The 13530-nt window shown below is 50.8% G+C and overlaps 1 protein-coding gene across 8 annotated transcripts in view; it reads right to left on the reverse strand.

The window, feature by feature from the left end:
• The window catches only part of rtn1a (reticulon 1a), a 315521-nt gene that overhangs the window by 82106 nt on the left and 219885 nt on the right, over positions 1-13530 (reverse strand). Inside the window, exon 1 of one of the 8 annotated variants that reach the window (XM_072491642.1) lies at positions 1977-2209. The exons of the other annotated variants lie outside the window; for them this stretch is intronic. Within the exon in view, the coding sequence (XP_072347743.1) occupies positions 1977-2037 (61 nt within the window). The 5' untranslated portion in view covers positions 2038-2209. Of the gene's footprint in view, positions 1-1976; positions 2210-13530 lie in introns of those variants that run through there. 8 annotated transcript variants of the gene reach the window in all.

The following is a 13530-nucleotide window of genomic DNA, read 5'->3' on the forward strand; positions in this document are numbered from 1 at the left end:
CGAAAGACCTTTCCAGTTAGGTACATTCACCTGCTTTTCTCCATTAGTGCTGATTTGTGTCCCCTGGTTGCCAACTACACTGCAGTGGAAAACAATTTCACCATACTCGCTCTATTCAAAGCCCTCCTAATTTTGAACAGATTTATTAAATTCCCTCCTGACCTCTTTGCTTCAAGGAGAACAACCCTTGCTCCTCTTGTCTCTACACATAACTGGTACCATCCAGGTTATTCCCCACCACGTGCTCTCCAAGGAATTAGCATCCTTCCTAGAGCGCATGCCCAGAATTAGACACATGCAGTCATAATCACACACTATTTGGTCAGAGCAAGCACCAGCCATGTTTACAAAATCTGGGTTATGATGTCATCGACGCTTACTCATTTTGTCAAAGCCTTACAATGCACCCTCATTCAACAAATATTATTTCCAGAGTATACTTGGCAGTAGAAATTGTGCACACAATTTAAAAATAAATGTATGTCTTTAATTATTTGGTCAACTGATGACCTGACAGTTTTTCCCACTTAATCTGCAATCACATCAAATAGACAGTAAAACCTATGTTAAAACCTGAAAATGTATTTAGAATTGATTATTTTATGTTTGCACATAAAGACTTCCCTTACATTTCCAAGATTGTTTATGAATAACATTTGACTGAGAAAAAAATGAGGTGACATTTTACATGTAAAGGAGCATAGTAGAGATACTGTATAGTGTATATTAGAACAATATTGAAATCAAAATTGCTGCAGCTAACTTTTCAAAATTGTTTTCCAATGAAGGTTATCATGTTTATGAATGGAACAACCTGCTTTGAACAGTGTGATTTGTGGGGATAAACCACTACCATGTTGCAAAAATTAAGGATGAATTATTTAGCGATATTTTTCATTTCTGGACCCCATACAACAATGGGTGGGGTATGCTATAGATTTATCCGTTTTGTAAAAGTGTGCACATGTCAGATGGTCCAGTATGGAAAATGCTTTGGAATATAAAAGAAGCAAATCGGTCAATAAAATTTCTCCTGACAGGACACAGTAAGCAAACAGCATTATCCCAGTTAAGCTGGTAACAGAATCAAATCCTATTTTGAACACAGTTACAGCTCTTCATTATTGGCCACCTCAGCTTCTAAAATGTCTAGACAGAAATAAGGATGATGCTGAAAGGGGAAAAAAAATGGCTGAAAAGTCCCTCTTGTGCGCTGTAGCGGAGGCATATGGCCACACCCAGTGCTGATCTGGCTGCTTTTGAAATACATGTACAAAAAGGATGCTTCCACTTGCTTCTGTAGGTATTATTTTGCTATGTGCAATGGCACAATACCGATCATAACTAAAGATTTACTTTGCTTCAAGTAGAATCATCAAAATATATCTGGTTAGATGTTTATATGAGCTAACAAAAATACAGAATATATAGATCTGTTGTTAATCATGAGTGAAACTAAGGATGCAGGGGTAATTTTGTCTCCTTATAGAAGCTGGTCTGTATTGAGAAAAACGTTGCTTTCATCATGGGTGTGTCCGATTGTAAAATGATTCTCTATCAGCTATACTGCTGAATTCTGCTCAAAATGGTAATGGCAAATAAATAACACATATAATATGCATTCATTCCAGTACAATCTTTATGCAATTTATTTTGCTACAATACCTATACACAACTAATAAGGACAGATGATTAAATGCTAAATGAATCGCCTTGTAAAGGTTGTGCATGATCAGATACACAGAGCAATAAAAAGAAATGTTATCCATGCTTTCTTTCAGCAATATTTTTTTTTGAAAACATAATCTGCGCCACACCTACCCACAGCAGCACATTGCACAACAAACCCACTGCTTTGCTGCAATAAGAAGCAAGGGAAAGGCCCACAGGTAAACAAAGCACATTAAGAGGCATCTCAGTACAGAAACAGCCCTCCCTGATCCAATCTTTTCAAAACATGCAAGACAATTAAGTACCGTGGTTCTTCCAGCAGCTCCACAGGCATTCCATCTTCGCTGAATCTGCACTGGTCTGCATCTTGGGACATCAAAAATCTCACAGATATTTCTGCTACCAGCTTTTTCAGTTAGGCATTCCAATGCATTTATGGGGTGAAGTGCGTACTGGCAGGAGACTGGTCTTGTAAGCAGAACAGGGACAGGGGAGGGCAATATGTAAACGCTGCAGTCTCCACTGCAGCAAATCAGCACTGCGATATAATTGCCCTAGGGAAGGCTCTTCCTTTGAAACAGAATGCAAATCTCTTTTCAAATTAAAAGCAGCTGCCTCACCAAGACTCGGGATAAGCTATTCAAGTGATTAATCAAACCTGATGGCACAAGCGCATGAGTAATTAAAAACACAACAGATTTTATACCTAGTTATTTAAGACTATTGGTTTCTGATTTAACGTATCATACGCTATCATTGGGTTATGAAATTTAACAGCGCAGTTTCCCTAAACTATTGTCTTCACTGTTAACATCAACCACCTGTCCCACATGCACTACATGATAAAATATGAATTCGATGACTTTTATTATGAAATTAATCTCTAAATCAACAGCCAAGGCACATAGCTGCAAGACAAAATCTGTGAATAATAGCTTGCCTGTAAACACAACAATAAAACCACACTACCAGACCTGTTTAGTTTAAATTCATTATTGAACAAAGTGCCACACTAAATATTTTATCGTATTCATTCATTGTACGGTAATCACGTCCGAAATAAAACTTGCAACATTATTTTGTAGCTTTTCGTTAAAAAGCACAAAGTGAAGAATTTAATTCAAACCAGGTATAAAGTATGTTGTGATAGACACATCTCTATAAAATATTAAAATAGTGGGTATAAAGTTAAGTCCAAGGTTGGTTCTGTATTCCATGCAGCTTATAAATAGCAGACATCATGCATGTTAGAAACTGGGTACAGCAATTTTCATGCATTAGACTAATATCCATGGAAACGGAAGCAACCAAAAGGCAGGGAAGGTGCGTAGGTTGCTTGGCTATAAAGGAGAATAAAAAGCATTATTCACTACAGGCGGTTAAAATGAACGTGTTGCCGCGATTTCTGTTTATTTTTAAATGCCTGCCGATTTTCCTGCCAAAGGCTTTTTTCAGAAAGATTGAGGGAAGGATTACGTCGTTCATATGGGGAGGGAAGGTGGCTAGAGTGAGAAAGGTGCTACTACAGAGGGGAAGGCAGGCAGGGGATTTGGGTGTTCCGAATCTGATGTATTACTGCTGGGCGGCGAATGTGGAGAAGGTGCTGAGCTGGGTTAGAGGGGTTGATTTCCCAGTGGGGCAGAATGGAGGAGAGTTTGTGCAGGGGGGTCGGGATTGAACGCACTAGCAACAGCGCCGCTCCCGGTAGCGCCGGGCCAGAGAATTGCCGCAACTGCGCCACGCCGCCGGCGCGCGATTCTCTGAGGTGTGGAGAATCGGCGCCATTTGAGCCGGCGCGGCGCCGGTCGCGGGCCGCTGTCCACGGCCGGGCCGCCGATTCTCCGGCCCGGTGGGCCGAGCGGCCGCGTGGAAACGGCAGAGTCCCGCCGTCGCCGTTCACCCCTGGCCACTGCCGACGGGAACTCTGCGCGAAGGGTCGGGGGGGGCGGCCTGTGGCGCAGGGAAAAGTGCTCCTTCACCAGGGAGGGCCTCCGATGCTGTCTGGCCCGCCATCGGGGCTCACCGATCGGCGGGCCAGCCTCTCCCCTCCCGGGCCTACTTTGTTCCACTTCCGGCCCCAGAACCCCTGTGCTATGTTGCGTCGGGGCCCGAGCGTTGAAGAAATCCCCCGTCCATGCGCGGGTTGGCGCGGCGCCCATTTGGCACCGGTTTTTAGGGTAATTTCTAAAGTGGTGCACGTGAAACTGGACCCGGGCCCCCGGGAGGCCATATTCGGGGTGTCGGACCAGTCAGGGTTGGAAACGGGTGCGGAGGCAGATGTTGTAGCCTTCGCCTCGTTGATCGCCCGAAGGTGGATCCTGATGGGTTGGACAGCAACCTCTCCACCCTGTGCCCTGGCGGGGGGACCTGTTGGAATCTCTTGAGAAGGTTACGTTTGAACTGAGGGTAAGGATGGAGGGGTTCTACAATTCTTAGGCATTATTCATTATGTACTTTCAAGAACTGGATAACATCGAAGATTAGTTGGGGGGTGGGGGAGGGGGGGGCTGTGTGTGTTAATGGTGGCTATGGGTGATTCCTGATTCATTTTTGTCATTTGTTTATCTGAACATGCGGGCGAATGTTTGGGGTTTGATGGGAGGATGAGGTCGTTGTTATTGACATGGGGATTGACATATTTGTTACTGACTATTGTTTATTGTTGGTGGGTGTAACTTTGGGAGAAAATGTGAAAAAGGAGGAGAATAATTTTTTTTTTTAAAAAAGCATTATTCACGTTGTATGGGATCGATAAGCACTGTGATCTACAAAAGAAAATAGCAGCTGGTAACTGTGGGTTGTTTTAATAAGCATCTATTCCAATTGTTCCAATGGGGGCATAAAGTTGTGAATCTAATGGAACATTGCAGCCATTTGTCCAAGAGGGCAAGGTAACTTAAAACAAAAATGGGCATGCCATCATAAAATTAAGAATCATTTACATGAAAGATGTGATCTGCTCATACATCTGAGGTCCATACATGCACTGGAGATCTCCAGCACAGGCCTTGGATACAAAAACATTTGCAACAAAATACACTCTGCATTCCTCTCGTTGGACAAGTGTCAAAAGTGGTGTACCCCAGGGATCACTACTGATCTAATTTAAGTCTTGATATTTATACTGGCGTCTTGAACTTGGGCATCAGGAACACAATATTGAAACTTTCTGACCATGCAGTGTGAGAGGCTTGGTAAAGGGTAAGGAAGTCTGTAAACGACGTAAGAAGGACAGACAAATTATGGACAGGCAAGAAAGCTGCCATGTAATATCCTGCAATGTCAGATATTGCATTTCGGGAGCAAAGCTAAGTAATTGAAGTATGTACTTACTCAGTGAAAAGACACTGAACGGTATGGAGAAACAGAGACACCTAGAGGACGGATAAACAAATCCTTTATTTTGCTGCAGCGTGGGGCAGGGCAGAAATGCACTCTCTCTTCTACCCAAGTCCATTTCTTAGTTGCTTGTGAATCTCAAATGTCACTATTTCTCATGAACTCCACTCGGTCACCTCACTTCTAGGATCTGGCCTACTGCTGCTTTCTCTGACTTTTGCTGGAAGTTTTGTACTCTATAGCTGAACTCGTTCTGATCTGATTCTCTTTTTTTTAAAATTTAGAATACCTAATTCATGTTTTCCAATTAAGGGGCAATTTAGCGTGGCCAATCCACCTACCCTGCACATCTTTGGGTTGTGGGGGCAAAACCCACGCAAACACGGGGAGAATGTGCAAACTCCACATGGACAGTGACCCAGGGCCAGGATCAAAGCTGAGATCTCGGCGCCGAGGTAGGACTGCTAACCACTGCGCCGCCGTGCTGCCGCTTCTGATCTGATTCTGCTGCTTCCCATCCTGCTCTGAGCAGATTTTTTTTTTCTTCTTTAAAAAAAAATAAATTTAGAGTACCCAATTAATTTTTTCCAATTAAGGGGCAATTTAGCATGTTCAATCCACCTACCGTGCACATCTTTGGGTTGTGGGGGCGAAACCCATGCAAACACGGGGAGAATGTGCAAACTCCACGCGGACAGTGACCCAGAGCCGGATCGAACCTGGGACCTCGGCGCCGTGAGACTGCAGTGCTACCACTGCGCCACCGCGCTGCCCCTTTGCTCTGAGCAGATTGACAGTGGAATCCAATTAAACTCTAATCTCCCACTGTGACCCTTACTCTCTCCCACCCAGTTATTCACCCAGTTTTGACCACATTCCCTTCTTTAAGTTGAAGGGACACAGACGTGAACCTATATGGCACATGACTGGTTCAGCCATTCACCACTCCAGATCCGGCTGGACCACATCCAACACCACTGGGCCCTGCTCACTGCTTTGGAATCATGCTGGAATGTAAATTCAACCTCGGGCTTCTTTTGGTCACGAGCAACCACCTCTTGAAACCGTCTCCAATGCTGCTTCCACTCAAACTCAACGAATACAAGCAGCTGATGGACCTCTTTGTCAATAAGATTGAGATCAACAGTTCAGTTTCCTCCTGCTCCCTTGACCCTTTTCTCACCAAACCTCTGACCCTGCCTGGTCCGCATGTAGCTGATACCGTAGATGATTCCTGCCCCTCAGATACAATAATAATAATAATCACGAGTCACGAGTAGGCTTATGGTCACGAGTAGGCTTCAATGAAGTTACTGTGAAAAGCCCCTGGTCGCCACATTCCGGCGCCTGTTCGGGGAGGCCGGTACGGGAATTGAACCCGCGCTGCTGGCATTGTTCTGCATTACAAGCCAGCTGTTTAGCCCACTGTGCTAAACCAGTCCCTGACTCTCTGATCTATTCAACCTGTCCCAAACAATTATGATATTTTGCGTATCACAGTATTTACTCTCTCCCCACCAAACATTATATGGTCTCCTATGATAGATTAACATAGAATTTACAGTGCAGAAGGAGGCCATTCGGCCCATCGAGATTGCACCGGCTCTTGGAAAGAGCACCCTTCCCAAGGTCAACACCTCCACCCTATCCCCATAACCCAGTAACCCCACCCAACACTAAGGGCAATTTTGGACACTAAGGGCAATTTTGGACACTAAGGGCAATTTATCATGGCCAATCCACCTAACCTGCACATCTTTGGATAGGTGTAATACCACATTAAAAAAGGTCAATTTGGGAAGAAAGAATTCTGGAAAATTCATCTTGGGCACATCTAACCAATTGAAACTATCCAGGAATGAATTCCTTGAAGTGTCTACCTTCTGTATGAATTGGGGTGGTATTAAATGCCCTCCACCAAATGGTGAAGGCACTTAATCAGGCAGGATAGTGGCAGATGGGTACCCTGCCAAGTACCCGCCGCCACCCCAATGAGGTCCATGGTGGGAGGGTCCACAGAAGACCTTCCTGCTCCGATCCCGATTGAGACCTTTAAATGGGCAATTAATAAGCAACCAAGAGTCTCATCCTGCCACTGCTGATATTAAACCAGCGGCAGATGGGACTATTGCCAAGCAAGGAATATGATAAGCAAACTTGAGCAGGTTACTGGTGGTCTCCTTGAGAGGGGACACCTTGTTCAAAGGTATTCAGCACCTGATCGAAGTACCAGCATCAGGAAGGAGGGTGCGGCTGATTCAGGGCCACCACCCTTTCTTTGCTGCTAACCCACACACTCTACATCCCCAGCAGTTGATGGAGTTCATCAAGGGGGAATTCAAGAGACATCGGCAAGAGTTGCAGGGGGGGCCTGTCCAAGACGACTGAGGAAGCAGTGGCCCCTCTTCGTAGGACTCTGGAGTGAGTTGAGCAACGGTTAGGGTTGCAGGACGCGACAATCCGAAGGTGGAAAGGGAGGTGTCTGACCATACTGATCGGATCGTGGAGCTGGAGACGGCGGTGGCATTCCTGGGAGAGGCCTGTCAGTTGTTGAAGACGAGAGTGGATGATCAGGAGAATCGATTCAGGAAGCAGAATCTGAGAATTGTGATGGCACGGTGGCCCAGTGGTTAGCACTGCTGCCTCATGGCTTGAGGACCCAGGTTCGATCCTGGTCACTGTCCTTGTGGAGTTTGCACATTCTCCTAGTGCCTGCGTGGGTCTCACCCCCACAAGCCAAAGATGAGCAGGGTAGGCGTTTGGCCACGTTAAATTGCCCCTTAATTAGAAAAAAAAAGAATTGAGCACTTTAAATTTATTTTAAAAAAAGGCCCGGAGAATTTTTGGGCTGCCAGAGGGGGTCGAGGGAACGAGTGTTACAGGTTATGTGGCGAAGATGTTCGCGAAGCTTGTCGAAGAGGGGGTCTTCGAGAATCCCCAAAGGTAGATCAGGCCACTGACCACTGAGGCAGAGGCCAAGTGAGGCGGAACAGCCACGGGCGGTGATCATCCAGATGCACAAATTCCAAGAGAGGTAGCGAATTCTGAGGTGGGCAAAGGCGACACGAGACTATAGCTGGGAGGGGAATCGGATACCGATCTACCAGGTCCAACTTGGCCAGACGGAGAACGGGCTTTAACAGGGCCAAGGCGGCACTCTTTCGGAACAAGGTCTGGATTGGGATGTTGTACCCAGCTAAACTGCGGGTAACATTTAAGGGCAAGGAACATCATTTCAAGATGCCAGAGGTGGCGAATGACTTTATCAGGAAGCACGGTTGGGGGAGGTCTAATGTCGAGATTTCATGCTTTTGATATGTTTGTAATGTTAATGTTTGGAAGTGTTACTGTTGCACATGTTTTCTTCTGTTATGGTTGACGAGGTGATGGTTCAGTGTCCTGGGTTTTTTCTTCGCCAGCTGGAGATTGGGGGGGTGGGGTGGAGGGTTGGGGGGTGCTCTGGGCAGGGACTGTCCAAAGGTCTAAGGTTGTGGAGGAAGAGGGGCGGAAAAAAAAAAGAGTAGTTTGGGTGACGAGGGTGGGGTCCTTTGTGGGGGCTGCCATGCTAGCAGGGATGCTAGTAAACGGAAGCAATGTGGGGGAGGGGCTGCAGCGGGTAGCCAGAGAAGTGGGTGAAGGTGGTTAGGTAAGAATGGAGAGATAGGGGGGGGTACAGGCCGGATGGGACGTTCAAGGAGGAGAGGAGGGAGGGAGCACGGGACTTGGGAGAGGGAGCTGGTGACACAGGTGGCTTTGTGGCAGGTGAGCATGGAATGGTGGCCATTTTGAGTGGGCCGAATAAGAAATGGGCCCGGCGGTGGTGGACATTAACAGAGGGGGTGGGGGTTCAGAGGCCCCCAGTGAGGATGGTGATGTGGATAATGCAGGGGCTTAATGGCCTGTTTTTAAAAATATAAATTTAGAGTACCCAATTCATTTTTTCCAATTAAGCGGCAATTTAATGTGGCCAATCCACCTACCCTTTGGGTTGTGGGGGCAAAACCCACGCAAACACGGGGCGAATCTGCAAACTCCACACGGACAGTGACCCAGAGCCGGGATCGAACCTGGGACCTTGGCGCCGTGAGGCAGCAGTGCTAACCACTGTGCCACCCTTGTGTCACTGTGCTGCCCTCTTAAAGGCCTGGTTAAATAGTCCCGGGTGTTTGCCCATTTGAAAAGTTTAAAGGCAGATATGTTTTTCCTGCAGGAGACACACCTGAGGGTGAAGAACCAGGTGAGGTTAAAGAAGGGATGGGTGGGTATACACTCCACTCAGGGTTTCATTCTCAGTCAAGAGGGGTCGTGATTTTCAGTAAAAAGGCAGTATTTGTGGCACGACTCGGGAGGGCAGCACATGATTGTGAACGGGGGTCTTGGCACGGGCACCAGTCATTGGTAACGTCGGGAACGGCAAAAGGTGTGGGGGCATTCATGGATCAGATGGGGCGGGGGTGGTGGATCTATGGATGTTTAGGCATCAGGCAGGGAGTTTCCCTTCTCCCATGTGCATTAGGTATACTCCCGAATGGAGTTTTTTTATGGATGGAAATCTATACTCCCTGGCTTTGTGGGGTAGAATACACCCAGATTGTAATATTGGACCACGCCCCACACTATGTGACATGTTTGAATCAGGCTGAACCCAGCGACGCCCGTGGAGGTTTGAGTTGGTGCTCCTGGCAGACAGGAAGTTCAGTGAGTAGGTGGATTTGGTGAAAAAGAAATATGTGGAGTTTAACAAAATGGGGAGGTTTCACCCTCCACATTTTGGGAAACATTTGAAGGCAGTGGTCTGGGGGGAGGTAATATCTTATAATACCCACAGGGGAAGACAAGGACGAGAGGGCAGAGAGACAGAAGTTGGTAGAGGCCATCGTGCAAGTGGATCTGCCCCGACTAGAGAGCTGTTAGTGGAGAGAAAGGCTGCAGGTGGAGTTTGATCCGATGTCAACAAGGAAGACAGTGGGCCAGCTCGGTCTCTCAAGGGGAGCGTCCTATGAATAGGGGGAGAAGCTTGCTAGCCCATCAGTTGAGGTGACAGACAGCCACATGGGAGTTAGCACAGGGAGGGATGGGGGGGGGGGGGGGGGGGGGGGGGGGTGAGGGCTGGTGATGACTGGAAAAGATTAATGAGGCACTTGAAGACTTTTATCAGGGGTTGTATAGGTCTGAGTCCCAGAGGGAGGATGCGGAGATGGGGCGCATTCTAGATGGGTTGGAATTCCCTGATTCCCTGTGGTGGAGAGGGGGAAGGGGTTCGAGGTGCCATTCAGATTGGAGGCGATAATGGAGGCCATTGGCTTGTGCAATCGGGGAAGGCGGCGGCACTCGATGACTCTCCGGTAGAATTTTATAAATAATTCACAGCAGCGTTGGCACGATGGGCGGGATTCTCCGAGGGCGAGTCAGAGTATCCGCGCCGTCGTGAACGCCGTCGCGTTTCACGGCAGCGCGAACGTGCCGCCGGCAGCATCGATTCAGGCCCCGAAAAGGGGCCAGCAGCAGGGCCGCAGGAAACGCGGTGGGCACGGCGCCAGAGCAGCGCCATCACCGCGCGACGCCCGGATGATGGCACGCCGCGTCACTTGATGCGCGATCCGCGCACAGGCCCCGACAGAGAGAGATGGCTGAGCCCCGCCGTGCCGCTCCCAGGTTCCGGGACAATGACCTGGAGGCATTGCTGGACGCAGTTGATGAGCGCAGGGTGATCCTCTGCCCAAGGCGTGGCCACCGGTACCCGGCCAGCACAGTCAAGCGCAGCTGGCGTGAAGTGGGCATCGCCGTCAGCGCTGTGGGGCACCCCCCCCGCTCTGGAGCTCAGTGCCGCAAGAAGCTCCACGACCTCACGAGGGTTGCCAGGGTAAGTACCCCGAGAGTTCACCCGGGCCACACCCCCCCCCCTCACGTGTCGCCCCCCCCCACCCCGCCCACGCAGGAGGGGGGAACCACATTGCATCCGACCCACATGGGCTCCACCCCCCCCCTTGCGAGCTGCCATGGCGTGGTGCCCAGTGCCCCCCCCACCCCAGTCATAATGTTGCCAACATCTGCGCGTCTTGCTGCTGACCGCCTAACTCTGATGCTTTCCCCCGCCGCAGGACAAGACAGCCCGCAACCATCGTGAGCGTGCAAGAACCGGAGGGGGAATCACCTGTGCTGCACCCCCTCACCGTCCATGAGCAGATGGCTCTGGACCTCGCTGGGGGAGCCGCCACCATCATGCCAGATCGGAGGTGCAGTACCCAGTTAGACTCCCCTGCCTGGCTACACTCCCTCAGCACCTCACCTTCCTCACCCCCCCCCTCACACTGCCCCCTCCACCCCCTAACCCCCCCTCACACCACCCACTCACATTGCCCCCTCCACCCCCTAAATCCCCACTCACCCTCCACCCCTTCACACTGCCCCCTCCACCCCCTAAACCCCCCCTCACACTCCACGCCCTCACACTGCCCCCTCCACCCCCTAGACCCCCCCTCACACTCCACCCCCTCACACTGCCGCCTCCACCCCCTCACACCCTACACCGCTTGTCTAATGATGCATGCTTTATTGTGTATTCCAGGGCCAGCAGCCGGTCATCCCGGAACGTCTCAGAGAAGCCCCCGCCGTCCAGGTCCAAGTTCATCCGCCCACAGGGACAAACGCCAGGGAGGGGAAGGAAGACGGACAGGAGGGCCCTCTTCCGAGGCCGGGGCACAGGAGTCGGACGCACAGAGGACCGACAGAAACGACACTGACGAACACAGGACGGACAGTCAGGACACTGACGGCCATGACACGGACGAAGAGAGGACGGAGAGCCAGGACAGTGACGGACAGAGGACGGGGACTTTAGACAGTGACACACAGAGGAAGGCTAGACAGATGATGGACAGACCGGACACGGCACCTCACATGGGCCGGGGACAACGTCCATCGGTCCAAGGCTCGACCCAGGAGACCCCAGACCTGGGGTCCGATGAGGACATGGACCTTGCATCACAGCTGTCACCCACACCCTCCACCATCGCAGATACACTCAGCTCAGTTGTGCACATTAGTGGTGAAGCTTCTGGGACACTGACTGGTGCGCACCACACAGCCGAACCGGTACAGTAGGTGGAGGTAGGAACAGCCGAGGGGCTGGACGGTCGGAGGGCAGGCCATTCCCAACACCCAGCTGCCGCCCAGACGGTTCCCGGACTCCTGGACTTACCAGACCCACCCACAGACCCGATGCATTTGGAAACCCAGGGAGTGGATAACAGGATGACGGCCGCCTTCCAGCATCTGCAGACGTAGTTGGAGGAGTCTATCCGCGCCCAGGAGCAGGGAGTGGTGCCGGTCATGGCTGCCACCCAGGCCGACACCGCACGGGTGGCGTCCACGGTGGAGGCAATGGGGTCAACGGTTTCGGCCATGGGTCAGGTTCTGCAAGGCGTGGGGCTTCATGTGCACGCGTCATTCCTGGCCCAAGACAGGGCTGCCTTCTCACAGGCAGCCATGTCCCAGAGCCAGCTGGACATTGCCGCCGCGCTCCTGGGTCTGACCGAGTCTCAGCAGGCCATGGCCCAGTCTCAGCAGGCCATGGCCCAGTCTCAGCAGGCCATGGCTGAGAGCATCGGCGGCCTTGCGCACGTGCTGGATGGCGTCGCTCAAGCCCAGACTGTTGCACAGTCCCCGATAGGGATGGCGCACTCCCTGAGCTCCATCGCTGCGAACGTTCAGACCCTGGTCGATGCCACAGCGGGCCTCCAGGACTGGCAGCGCCAGGTGTCGGTGGTGCCACGGCGCTGGTCTCCGCTCGCACCACCGTCCCATAGTGAGGCCCAGGGGTCACCCCCCCCAATACCCCGTCGTCCTCAGCTACCCCACATGACCATGTGATGGAGTGTCCGTGATGCATACAGGGACCACCGAGGTGGAGGGTGTAGCTGTGGCCATGAGTCAGACATTGTCTAATGATCCGGAGCTCACAGCGGGTTGTCATCATTCAACATGGCACTGAGCACACCCACTTACACAAGCAACTGTGTGTGACCACCTCGTTGTGCCGCAGGTGTAAGGTGCTGTGAAAGTGGTGGTGTGGGAGCTAGGGTTGTCAGATGGTGCGGGAGGTGGGGGTGCTGGGTGATGCGTTTGGGCGGAATGGTGGTGCAAGTGCCTTGTTCAGCGATGCCCTCCCCCTGGTTCGTGAAACGTGCGGCGATCAACGCCTCGCGTGCTCGCCAAGCCGGAGGCGTCGTGCAGCCTCCCGGCCATATCCAGCCCCCATGTTGTGTCTGTGTCCCCCCCCCCTCCTCCTCCTCATGGGCAGATGCGTCGCCCTCATCGGGCTCCCCCTGTGCCTCCTTCTCCAGCACATCGCCCCTCTGTTGGGCTATGTTGTGTAGCATGCAGCAGACAACAACTATGCGGCCGACCCTCTCTGAATGGTACTGGAGGGCCCCTCCAGAGCGGTCCAGGCACCTGAAGCGCATCTTCAAGAGACCAAAGCACCTCTCCACAACACCCTTGGTTGCTGCATGGGACTCA

This window comes from Scyliorhinus torazame, chromosome 2 (assembly GCF_047496885.1).
Source record: "Scyliorhinus torazame isolate Kashiwa2021f chromosome 2, sScyTor2.1, whole genome shotgun sequence".
Lineage (NCBI taxonomy): Eukaryota > Metazoa > Chordata > Chondrichthyes > Carcharhiniformes > Scyliorhinidae > Scyliorhinus > Scyliorhinus torazame.